At 37.7% G+C, this 13,199-nt stretch overlaps 1 protein-coding gene across 2 annotated transcripts in view; it reads right to left on the bottom strand.

The window, feature by feature from the left end:
- LOC107710004 (E3 ubiquitin-protein ligase RBBP6-like) overlaps positions 1-10,354 on the bottom strand; it is a 30,007-nt gene extending 19,653 nt beyond the window's left edge. Inside the window, exons 1-14 of one of the 2 annotated variants that reach the window (XM_016514680.1) lie at positions 9,359-10,354; positions 8,845-8,944; positions 8,130-8,163; positions 7,030-7,071; positions 5,500-5,588; positions 5,312-5,408; positions 5,014-5,156; positions 4,703-4,875; positions 4,523-4,626; positions 2,061-2,431; positions 1,882-1,954; positions 1,653-1,713; positions 1,517-1,571; positions 1,059-1,430 (exon numbers count right to left, since the gene is read on the bottom strand). In XM_016514680.1, coding sequence (XP_016370166.1) covers positions 1,059-1,430; positions 1,517-1,571; positions 1,653-1,713; positions 1,882-1,954; positions 2,061-2,431; positions 4,523-4,626; positions 4,703-4,875; positions 5,014-5,156; positions 5,312-5,408; positions 5,500-5,588; positions 7,030-7,071; positions 8,130-8,163; positions 8,845-8,944; positions 9,359-9,524 — 1,880 coding nt within the window. In that variant the 5' untranslated portion in view covers positions 9,525-10,354. The remainder of the gene's footprint in view (positions 1-1,058; positions 1,431-1,516; positions 1,572-1,652; positions 1,714-1,881; positions 1,955-2,060; positions 2,432-4,522; positions 4,627-4,702; positions 4,876-5,013; positions 5,157-5,311; positions 5,409-5,499; positions 5,589-7,029; positions 7,072-8,129; positions 8,164-8,844; positions 8,945-9,358) is intronic. The other variant, XM_016514681.1, reaches the window with a different exon arrangement.
- Between the last annotated feature and the right edge of the window lie 2,845 nt (positions 10,355-13,199).

Genomic DNA, 13,199 nt, shown 5'->3' with positions numbered 1-13,199 from the left:
TTAAAATATCTTCTAATAGAAAACCATTATTTTAAATTGTAATAATATTTCACAATATTAATATTTTTTCTGATCATCATTTTTGATCAAATAAATGCAAAATCTCATGAGCATAATTTTTTTTTTCAAAAACATAAAAAGAAAAAAATCTTTTCAACCCCAAAAAACAGCATGTAATGAATTTTATTTGCATGTGATCGTAAAGTTTTTTTGTTAAAAAATCACTGCATTTGAAAAGTGTTTTTAATTAAAGGGGGGGTACAATGCTGTTTCATGCATTCAGAGTTGTTTACACTGTTAAAGAGTTGGATTCTCATGCCAAGCATGAACAAAATTTAAAAAAACAATGACGGATGACAGAGTGTTTCTGTGCTAAAAATCTTATTTCCGGGTTCGTACAAGTTTCAGAAAGTTTTTTTCGCTTCATGACATTCATGACATAGACGAGGGTGGAACTCCTTATATGGGCATTTCTCCTGGAAACACGCGCCCGGCGCAAGAGTTATGTAAACAGTGGATGCAGTTTGTTTTTCCGGAGCAGCAATGCAGTTTCACAAGTGTGTTTGTTGACGAACGTTTTATAAACAAGGCCCAGTTCGACGCTGGATTTGCACATCGTTTGATACTGAAAGATGGAGCTGTCCCAGCTATAAAAGATCCCGGTCATGATTCAGAACTGCAGACGGTAAGTGAAATGGCATCAAATGTCTGTTTTGTTGGCATTCGGCGCTCAAGTGTTCGTCACTCTTTAGCTCCGCCCACGGCGCGCCTCCAGGAGCTCGTTTTTTTCCGGAGAGAATCGTAAAGCTGTATATTTCTTTTGTAAATATGATAAAACTAAAGACTTTTTGGAGATATGAAGGATGCAGTACTACTCTATAGGTACTCAAGATTAACATGAGATTGGGTGAATCTGTGTGTTATGCCCCCTTTAAATTGTGTTCCGAAGACGAACTAAGCTTTTACAGGTTTGGAACGACATGGGGGTAAGTGATTAATGACAAAAATTTTCATTTTGGGGTGGAGTAACCCTTTAATTATATGTTTGAACTACTTACTCTTCCTTCAGTCTACGCTGTTGACGGTAAAACTCCTCCTTGGATAGAAAAGGTGCTGCTGGCATAGTAGAGATGGGGTTGGCTATAGGTGGCTGTGCACAAGGAGGCACCCATGGAGCGGTCACATTTGGTGGGACAGGTGGAAATACAGGTGGCGGAATGTTGTAGGGAGGGGGAGGCTGTTGTCCTGGAGGATACTGTATGGGATACTGCTGTGGAACACCACCAGGTGGCTGAGGCATAGGATGTGGAGGAGGAGGAAAAAGAGCAGGAGGCACATACACTGGAGGGATTACAGGAGGAAGGTTTTGTACTGGGGGAGGCTGTGTTCTTGGTGGTCGCTCACTAGGAGCTCTCCCTCTACTTGAGGACCTGATAGGGTAAATAAACAGGAGTGAAGAATCTGTCTCTTTTGGATGAAACTTCAATCTTTTAAGAATACACTTCAGGATACTTACGGATCCCATGCAGGACGGCTTCCAGACGGCCTTGGTCCACTAGCCCTTGGCTGCCCTAAAAAAACAAAAAACAAAACCTTAAATATTAAGAAGTCTACAGAAAAAAACACCTGAAATTGTGCTGATATTATCTTACCTGATCTATGCATGTGATGCTGAGGCATATTTGGCTTCCCAATTACTGGGACATGGTATCCCTAGACAACAAATAGAAGGGAGGGGGAAAGAAAATAAATCTCTTAATTCTATTCATGGAAGTATCCATATTTAATCTTAACTACTCTTGCCCATGTGATATTGCTTTATTAATCTATGTAATTCTCTTAAATTAACAAATATAAAGAATACTATAAAAAGAGTAATACCTTCGGAATGGAAGTTGTTGGGGCAGCAGTGTCTGATGAAGGCACAACAATAGATGCTGGGACCTCTGGTTCCCTGGGTGGGAACAATGATCCCATAAGACAAATCTGAATCCAGTACCTCATGTTTTACACAACCAGTGGATCCTCTTAAGTTCTAGAAATGCTGGAAAATTACTTACTTAGATGAAGGAGGGTCATCCTGCTTAGTAGAGTGCTGAGGAGAGTTCACCACAGGGCTATAGTTCGATGCTGCAGGTGCACTGCTGCTGTTTACAGTGGAGCTGCTAGAAGAAGGTGGGGTGCTGGAGGGCTGATGAGTGCTAACAGGAGATAAAGGGGCAGCAAGTGTGCTTTGGGGAGGGGTGCTATCAGCTGCTGAGCTTGGAACATTGGCCATCAGAGGGTCCTGCTGGCGTGAGGTTGCCAGTCTCATAGGTGGCCGCTGGGCAGGAGCTTGTGTTTGGGCTCCTTGTGCAGCTGCTTGATGAGCAGCTGCAGCTTTTCGAATCCTCTTGGTATATCCAGTTTCATTCCTAAAATTATTCACTGCCTGGGGTTGGAAAGAATAAGTTGTCTTAAAGGGATAGTTCACCCAAAAATGAAAATTAGCCCATTATTTGCTCACCCTCAAGCTATCCTAGGCGTATATGACTTCCTTTCAGATGAATCCAATCTGAGTTATATTCTTCAATAATATCCTCTGCTTCTCAATCGGGCTCAAACTGATAAGCAATATTAACGACACCGTTGTTTACAATACAACCGGAGCATATGCCGCCGAGGTGAGGGGCGGGAAGTTTAGGCACTAGAGGCAGTTTAGCCAATCACAACACACTGGGCTAGCTAACCAATCAGAGCCCATCGCCTATTTCTGAGGGCAGGGCTTCATAAAAGCAGGAAATGATCAGCGCGTTTCTCAGAAAAGGGACAGAGCGGTGTGGAATAAAGGTAAATTATGTGAAAAATAATGCGTTTTTTTAAAACCAAGCATTAACACATGTTAGACTACACCCCATAAACACAATCAAGCCTTGAAAAAAAAAAAACAGTGAACCACCCCTTTAAAAATTGACATTGATCTTCCAAGCTGTTTCATGGCAGTCAGTCGGTGTTGCAGTTCATCAGTCCAAAAGAAGTTAAATAAAGCGCATCCATCCATAATAAAAAGTGCCTCACACGGCTCCTTTGTAAAGGAGAACAAAGGCCTCCTTCAGTGAATCGATGCGTATTTGTAAGATAAAAATCCATATTCAAAACGTAATAATCACTTTAATCTTGCTTGCGCCAACAGTTGTACACCAAAGCAGCTCCGAGAGGATGATGTAAGATGCCGGCGTTGCGCATGCGCCGATGAGTCTCGTGAAAACCAACGTTTGTTTACAGGAACAAAAGAAGCAAAGTTTCCTTACTTTAGCAATGTCAAAATGCCAATATGGCACCGGTACCTATGTAACCGGTATGTACTAGAACCCGAATCAGAACGCAGATTTCGGTGCCACTTAAATGCCCGAGCGATCGATTGAAATATTTGTACTGGTTCTCCGAAATGGACGTAAGAATCATGGGCGTCGCTAGGCCATTTTTAGCGGGGCGATTAGCTCCATAAACTGTACGCAAATTCGTGATCGCCTCAAGAGTCAGTCCCCTTTAAATTTCATATGAAAACGGCGGCAGACTTAGTCTCCTCCCCGTCTTTCAGCGCACTCTTCAATTCGCAGACTGCAGCGGCGCAGCGCGAGCAGACTCAAACAGAAACAGAGGACACAGGGAGTGTTTATCGATAGATTGTTATAATATCTGTATCTGTGCAGTTCTTTGTCAAATACAGTTTACAAAAGGTCACGAGGGAGCAATTGGTTTCCCATCTCTTGTAAAGTTTTCGCTGCGTTCACTCCGGGAAATGAGAGCATCCGAGGAGCATGTGAATGCTATGTATATTGTTCTTTAATGTTATCCATCTTTTATTTTGTTGTGGCTCTTTTTTTAAAGTATCGGTTCAGGCACCGTTTAGGCACTGGTACCGTTTTAAAAGTATCAATTTGGCACCGGTATCGTAAAAAACCCAATCGATACCCAACCCTATTCTTCTTTACAAATCCTCGTTTTGTACTTCTAATTCGTGACCATTGTTTTGTTTCGATCTCTCCCCTGCGCTTCCGCGTTCGTCACTTCTGAGCGGCGCATGCGCTACGCCGACGTCCAACGTCATCCGCCCGGAGCTGCTTCCGTGTACAACAGTGAGCACGAGCTAGATTAAATTGATTATTACGTTTTAAATGTTTTTTTTCTTACAAAAACGCATCAATTCGCTACAGGAGACCTTTGATCACCCCCCGGAGCCGTGTGAGGCACTTTATTATGGATAGATGTGCTTTATTTCACTTCTTTTGGACTGATGAACTGCAACACCTGCCGACTGCCATTAAACAGCTTGGAAGATCAAAGTCAATTTTTTATATAACTCCGACTGGATTCGTCTGAAAGAACAAAGTCATATACACCTAGGATGCCTTGAGGGTGAGTAATTCATGGGCTAATTTTCATTTTGGGTGAACTAACCCTTTAAATGTTCTACTATTTACTTAGAAGTGAAGACACTGTTTATCAACAACAAAATAAAATTAAGATAGGGATTTCTCACTTGGCGCAAGAATTTGTTTGCGATCAGTGCATCAGGAGATACATCAGATTGTTTGCAGGTTGGGCAAACATGTTCATCAGACTCCAGCAAACACGTTCGAATACCTGCGGCCAAAAGACTGTGTAAGCTTTAAAAGGTCAAAAACACGTAATTTTTATATTTGTTTGTACAGACACTTACACTCATCACAGTAGCTATTTCCACAGCAGGGGATAACCACAGCATCTGTCATAAGATCCTTGCAGATCAAACAGAGCAGCTCGTCAGGCACTGGATCTTCTTCATCTGAGGATGAAGATTGAGTTTGGGGCAAGAATGGTGGCTTCTCTTTCTTCCCAATGGCATAGGCCTCACTAAACACAGAAAGTACGATATTATCAGCAGAATTGACATGTTTAGGCCACTACCCATTGTGATTTTGTAAAATTGCAAAAAGCTGAAAAATATGATCTTGCAACACAATCATTTACAGCAAGGCCAAGTATACTCACGCATCAATAGTAGGAATGGCATATATTCCACTGTTGGTCAACATGACTCCCTTTCTGTTTGGATCATCAACCTCCACCATGAAACTCCGAGGAATTCCTGTGCTTTTCTTTATCCGTTGGGGAGCTTCAAAACTTCGATCCTGCTAACACACGGTTGATATTCAAGGTTAAATTTCTTCTGACTAAATGAGCATACTAATGGTAAAAATATTTACACAAGCAAACAGTTGTAACAAGCATCACCAAGTTCAAAATAATTGATATGTAAATGCAGCTGTGGTAATGAAAACCCAATTACCCCATTGGTTGGGCAGTTTCGGATATAATGTCCAGTTTTTCCACAACGAAAGCATGTGTAGTTTGGGGGAGGCGGACCAACAAGCTTCTTTGCATAACTAATGAATAGATATTTTTGTTAGAATTGACGCCAAGAGTAACTTAAACAACAACAACAACAACTGTCAATGTCTTGAATGGCATACTTACTGGATTGGGTCATAGTCATGGTTGGACTGAGACATCATTGCTTTTATTTTGTCTTCCTCTGATGCATTTGTTTCAGCAAGATTGGCTGTCTGTTTAACAGGCAATAATGTTTTAACAAATAAAATCAATGTTGGAATGTTCAATTGAGCCCAAAAATTTTACTGAAACCTTGTCCTGTAAGAAGCAGCTTCTTGCCTCCATCAGTGCGAGATCTTTAAAAATACTACAACATTAAAGGGTTAGTTCACCCAAAAATGAAAATTAGCCCATGATAATGTACATTAACTGACAGTCACCACTGATAAGCTACCGCTAAATATTGCAGAAACTTAATTTGCTGTAAAGTTGCTTTGCAACGATTTGTATCGTGAAAAGCGCTATACAAATAAACTTGAATTGAATTACTCCACCTCAAGGCATCCTAGGTGTATAGGACTTTCTTGAGGGTGAGTAAATAATGGACTAATTTTAATTTTTGGGTGAACTATCCCTTTAACAGTACCACCTCAGCCCTTAAAGAAACAAAGGGGCAACAAACGTTATATTAACCTCAGCAAGAGAGCAGAAATATAAAATTCATAATCGAAAGACAAACCGACTCACATGCATGGCTTAATTCCAATTATACACACGCATTGTCCATGGTCCAAGAGATCTTTTGCCATTTGATACATTTTATTGCAACGTGTCTTTTTTGGGGCACGTGTCAGATATACACAGATGATTTCATACTAACAAACGCAATGCATTCATGGCGTAAGACATGTACACAGAACCTAAATGTAATAGTCTCCTGCATTCAGGGTATCAACCTGAAAATTTAATTGGCAACTGTACCAAAATTACACTATATTGTGAAGAATTTTGACCTCAAAAAGAATACATAAGACAATTAACTATTAGCAATATAAAGTATAGCCATACCAAAGTATGATACATAATGCTGTTGGTGTCTTTAAAGTCCAGCAAGTAGTAAAATATTCAACAACAACAACAAAAAAACCCACAAAAAAAGATTACAAAAGGATTCCAGAGTGCTTCATTTTTCAATGTTTAAAAAAGGGGAAAAAACACTTGAAATTAGCGTCATGTGGGCAAGAGGTTTAAACAGTACTCCACTCCACACTGATAAAAGGCAGTAAGCTCACTCTTTACAGGACGAGGCTTTCACACAAGTATCAACAATTATACAATTAACAAATGTATGAGCACATATCAGCAACAATTCTAAATATAAATCTTACATTTAAAATAAAATAAAAAAAATCTAATTGACATGCAGCATATATTTTAAAAAAAAGCTAAATTATCAATATTACTATTGATAACCAAGATGCAAAACAAACAATTTCACAATAATTATTACAATGACTACTACAAACATAAACATAAGCTGGATGGGACTAACCACAAGATTTTTGACATAAAATATTGCTCACTTGTGGCTATATTATGGCTTGACAAATCCAAAACACTGAATTTAGAAACAGTAGAGTGGAGTGTATCAAGTAGTTGCAGAGTTTAAAATACCTTTGAAAGCAGGGCCAGTGAAATGGATGAAGAATCATCAATCTGTCATTGGAAAAAAACATTAAAACAAAGAGGGGTTTCACCACTATGACAAGGCACAACTCTATCATGCCCAACAGAGAGAAATTGGACAAATAAAAATCTTCAAAATGAACACTATACAAACACAATTCAATTAGTATATTTACAACTAGGTTAATTCCTATTGGACACATATGAAATTTTAAGTGTTTAAAAATGTAAACTCCAGACTGTAAATTAGACCTTTACATATTTTATCTTAAGGTCAATACCAATTAATGGATATTTCTTAGCTTTAACTGTTATAAACTGTGGGGGGAAAAATATAGCATCACAGCTATGTTACACAGGTTGAGTCAATTACTTGTAACCTAAGAAGGATTTCCAAAAACAAAACAAAACAAAAAAAACCTATGGAGAATGAACACACAGGGCCTTAAGAAAGATGTGAGCGAATTAAATACTGATGTTTTATTGTAAAACCTTGCAGTAAATCATATAAATATATATATATATATATATATATTCAATGTCTCTCTCACACACACTCATACATCCACACAACTAAATTATTTCTTATAATAGCAATTGAGTAAACATGAGTAGTCAGACACTGAAGCTGTATGATACAAGGTGAAATTAATAAATAACAATGTATTTTTTTATTTAAAAACAAAAAAAACAGACAGCTTTTTACAGATGTGTCACTTTAAGGACAAACAAACTGAACATTGGCCATGTTCAAAAATTATATAGATCAATATGACCTTACACTAAACTGTACAACAGACTTCATATTTGTAGAGAACTTATTCAATGTGAAACACAGTGTATTAGCATGCGCACAGTCTTCTGTACACACTGGAAATGGTATAAAAACATGAAAATCAATGCAACAGCTTTAGCGAATCACACAATATAAACATTCAGCTCAACAAACTTTGTTATCTTCAAACAGGTTTCAAAGACAACATTGAGGAGCATGAGGAACGTTCCCTAAATGATTTCAAGACAAAGCAACTGCTGAGGAGTTTGAAAATGTGTGTAATGAGACAAGGAAATTAGGTGTTTTTACATACTGCTTTTGAAGATCCACTTGGTTCAAATCGATCGCTGAAAAACAAAACAAAAAGAGGTTAACTTCCAATTAAAAGTATATTCCCCCCCAATCACAGACTGATAACTTAAATTCACAGCAATTTAACATTCAAACTGCTTAACTGAAATGAGGTGCATTACAATCTTAAGTTGGCAAATACTCAATGTACAAATATGATATATTTTTTTAAATCTACTTTCTAAAATTAAAGATCACAACAATTAAGCTTCAGTTAACCCTTTTATATCAAAACATTTAACAAATAGTTCAAATAAATCTTCATTTGTCAGTTGAAAAATCTCCATTTAAACTTCTAGTGAACTCAATTCATTTGGTAAAATTAGTAATATTGAAAACGACTTTTCTATTTTCTGTACAATGAATATAAACGGGTTGTGACGGTTTTGACAACTCAAAATGTCACTGTTTCTCACACCTTGTGCCCAATCACAGCACATAAAGCAGCGCAAATAAGATGTGACAGCTTCAGTAGAAGGGAACATTCTTAGTGAATAACGTAACGTAAAAAAACGTCTTGCCATTTTGAATTAATACCAGGGCAAGCAAAGGACCATTTTAGTTTTAGGGTTGTTTTATCAGACCTAAAGACTCAGCTTTGAGAACATACTTCAAACTGAACTAAATGTAAACACAGAGCAGATGTTAACAGTAAGTTGAAGTATTAATGTACTTACATGACAAATGTTTTGCTTGTGGACTTCAGCCCTCCAATAGGGATTCGTCTGATGATGACAGACGAGTTTTTAGGGATGAGGGCTCCATCATCAGTGTATTCTGCAAACACAGGCAAGAATGACAAGAACATTAATCAACGTGGCACATTTTCCATTCATGTGTCTATATACAAGGGTAGGAAACGAAAGCACACGTCGTGAACAAGTACATGCAAAATGGAGCCTACACTACACAAGTGAAGTTTAGTCAACGTTTACATTGAATTAATAATCACAAATTTAATAACAGTCATAATATGATTTTCTTGACAAACAAAACTCAACGTTTGAGTACAGTGACAATGCTGGTGGCTGTCAGGATTTGGCCTTGTTAGGTCAGTTAGCAAACATTAGCTTCGAGCTAACACTGATAAAAACCTTTTCCCAAAAATATACGTACTCTTTCAAGCCTCGTAACCAATTAACTCACAGCAACCTAAAAACGGTGTATAAACAACGTATTCGTCCAGCTTACCTTCTTTAGTCTGAGCATTGGTGATTTGCAGGTCGCAATCCGCGGCCTTCAGCTTTTCTCGCCCCATGATCTGGCGTTTCAAATCACTGAGCGTGATATGAAGGCCGTCGAAGGTGACCGTGTCGTAGTTAAGTTTAGAAGAAAACTTGTAATGGACACAAGACATGTTTAAACAATCCTCGTGGTCAGACACCACCACCACACACAACCAAACTCAACTACAATTCGCACGACCGCCTGGGCTCTCCCAGCGATCACCCTTTACTCAGTGTCAGTTTATCAACTTAACAGTTTAAGAATAATAGCCATGTTTGTTCATCATCTCAACACTCTTTTAAATTAAGAGTCACCACTAAGGAGGGTCGTGTGGAGCCTGCCTCACGTGAATAACTGCGAATTGAAAATATCAAGTGTTCAAAGAGACCTTGATCATGTGTAACACGCAATCTTAAAGACGCAAGTGACTTTTAGTCCACGGAATTTCCCGGCAGAAGACAGAAATACTCCTGCGGTTTCTCAATGTCCCAGGACCAAATGGCGGTTAGCCGTGAGCTGTCCGTAAGGTCCAACTCTGATAAGGAAATACACAGTTCAAAGAGTGTCCGTACGGGTGAACGTGTAGAGTCCGGTCAAATATGTCTCCCCAATGTCTGCATCAAAGTCCCTCCGAAATGTTTGTTCGGTGTAGTCCAAATCTCAACAAAACACAAACCGACGTATTTTGAAGCAAGGCCTGAAACAATGTGGCTAGCAGCTAGTAAGTTAAGTGTGATCAACCTAAAATGGCGTCCATCACACATACAAAAACAAAAGACTACAGCAAAACCGTTAGAAAACGCTAAAACAAAACGGTTCTCTTTTTATCAAAATACTGCCGCGGTAATCCAGTCGCCCCGTCCTCAACTCTGATGGCCACACAGATGTTTAAAGCACACTTTGATCGCACTGACTACAGTGGGTTGCGAAAACAACCTAACGACTGCACGCGCACTCAAGGGGTTTTCGCAGAAAGCGCAGGGGCAAAGAATAAAGTCGTTACTAGGAGGGGCCACGAGTGCGCATGCGCAGATGCTACCAATTGCGGGAGGTCAACGTGGATTATAAAATAATAAAACAATGCTAAACATGCCTAAGAACATTAATACAAAACAATAAATATAAACTTTATACATAGGTTGTATGTTTTTAAATACACTGATCGTTATCAGGTTGCTTGATTTCGTTAAAAAAGCCAGAATTTTTTGTGAATTTACATTATATGGAATTTTGAAAGATAAATAGGCCTAACATTAAAAATAAATATGTATATAAATATGATAACATTGCTTTAATGCATCTGTGCTTCAGTCATCAAAAAATAAAATAAAATAGGCAAAAAAAAAGTGCATGAATAAAAAATGATCAGCCTAAACTTTTTGATAAAATTACCATTTCAAACTAAATGTATAGCCGTCTTACAAAATCTTACAAAAGTCACACTTTGATTAAATCTTTGGGTGATTCTTTGCTTGAAATTTAATACATTAACTTCTATAGGCCTTCACTTCACTGTTTTAAGGATTTATGATTTATGACCACCAGATGGCGGTCTACATTTACAAATTCTCCTATTGTACTTTGTGCTGCTTGTAGCATTATACTAGCTGATGCAGATAGACTGCTGACGTGTCTGTCAGCTTTATATGCTCAATCTGAAACCAACAAATGAAAACTGTTTCTATTATAACACTTATGGTTTTATTATAGTTCTTTGTCAATCATAGGCTATACTGTTAGCAAAATACATAGGAACAGACTTCTTAATTGTGTAGGCCATTTACAGAGGAAGAGAATTCATCTTCATTTTTTACTTTATCAAAATGCTAATCTGTTGCAAAACTGTTGCACTTAGAGAAACAATGAGTCCCTAACTCTAATATTGTTTTGAGAACATTACAGTAATTTTAGCTCAACAATCCCTGTTTATATGTGGGACTGAATCACTGTCGTGATAAGAAAGCTAAGTCAACCAACGCCAGCAAATGTTTATTTTCAGAAAGCATCTGTGCACTATTTATTCTTCTGCATGGCTCTGCAGTATGGAGATTTACTCAGGTTTAGGCTTATTGTGTTCTTGAGGCATAAGTAAAATATAGAACATCAATGAGAATAGTTTTATTCCCTCTTGCTGTGATCTGATAAATTACAAATGTGTTCGACTGATACACTAAAAAGAATCCTTGGGTAAATCAGTCCGAATTAGAGCTACTTATGCAACTAGTGTTTATATGTGTGCAAATCCATTTATGCATTTGGAAAACACATTTAAAGGTGTAGTACCATTATTGGCGAGTTTCTGTTGGATGCTCCTAATTAAGTGTACTAATGCAGCCATTACTGGCTACAAGTGCATGAGCACAATAATTTGCTAAACTATTGCAGCCAAACAGCTCTGGCCACATTGAATGTCTTCAACATTTATCCCAAAACTTTCATTAGCACTTCACTCATTTCTTTTGGTAAAGGCTGAATAAAACCAGTCATATTTTCTCTCTACCTCCCTCTTTCTCCAACGGTCGATATTATCTGCTTGGGGCAGTCTTGACCTATGGTATAACTCATGAATATATGATCTACCTGAACCAAAAAAATAATAAAAAATACTCCACCCTTGGCTCAGTCAGGCTGCTCACTCATACCTACATATAAACTCGTGAGATGTCTGCAGTGATGCGCTCTCTTCTGTTACCCCTGAGCATAGGAACATTTGGCTCTCTGCTATCACATCAAACTCTAATTTTCTCAGAAGGAAAGAGTGACTGATGGTCACCTACTTGTCTGCCATTTATTATCTGCTCCCCAGCAGCCCCGAACAGTCTTACAATCCTCCGGTTTCACCTCAGACTGCTTTGCCCAGCCAATCACTGTAAATCCAGTTCATTTTGCTCAAACACTGGCCTTCAGGGGATGCAGTGCGTGGATGTGCTGTGAGCTTTAACACATACATGAATTTGATTGTTAGGTTTTTGACTTTGTAAGCCCTGGGAGGGGAAATTTAAATCATTCCACTTCAAAGAATGACATGGCTATTTTTTAAAAATTTTATATATATATTTCATTTACTTTCACCCACATATCTTTTAATAGGGTGAGTGGAGTTCCCTGTAGAAAAGAAAAAAAAAATTTATTTTTGTTTTACTGTAATATATCAGTTGTTTCTCTATAGGCAGCAATGGGATGAAATGGAAAGCCACTTTTCACTACTCCTAAGAAAAAGACCTCAATAAAACTAAAGTTAGCAATCAAAAGTAACATTTCTCATCAGATTCTTCCGAAATCAAATTATCTGTGCTGTTATCCATAATTGAATGGTTCTTTACTCTTACTTTATTCCAATAATTGGTATTTGTTTTTAGCTTTATTTTATGTAATTTTAGGATAAATATCTGAGACAATGTTGACACTACACTTCAAAAGTTTGGGGTCAGTAAGATTTTTTTTAAAGAAATTAATATTTTTATTCAGCAAGGATGCCTTAGATTGATCAAAAGTGTCAGCAAAGACATTTATTTCATGAATAAAAGACATTTATAATGTGTAAAAATATTTATTTAAAATAAATGCTGTTCTGTTTAACTCTCTATTCATCAAAGAATATAAAAAAAAAAATCATGGATAAATATGTGACCCTGGATCACAAAACCAGTCTTAAGTCGCTGGGGTACATTTGTTGCAATAGCCAAAAATACATTGTATGGGTCAAAATTATTGATTTTTCTTTTATGCCAAAAATCATTAGGATATTAAGTAAAGATCATGTTCCATGAAGATATTTTGTAAATGTTATACTGTAAATATATCA

The sequence above is a fragment of the Sinocyclocheilus rhinocerous genome, unplaced genomic scaffold, assembly GCF_001515625.1.
Source record: "Sinocyclocheilus rhinocerous isolate Xijiao unplaced genomic scaffold, SAMN03320098_v1.1 scaffold1799, whole genome shotgun sequence".
Classification (NCBI taxonomy): Eukaryota; Metazoa; Chordata; class Actinopteri; order Cypriniformes; family Cyprinidae; genus Sinocyclocheilus; species Sinocyclocheilus rhinocerous.
This window is presented reverse-complemented; position numbering and strand designations above follow the sequence as displayed.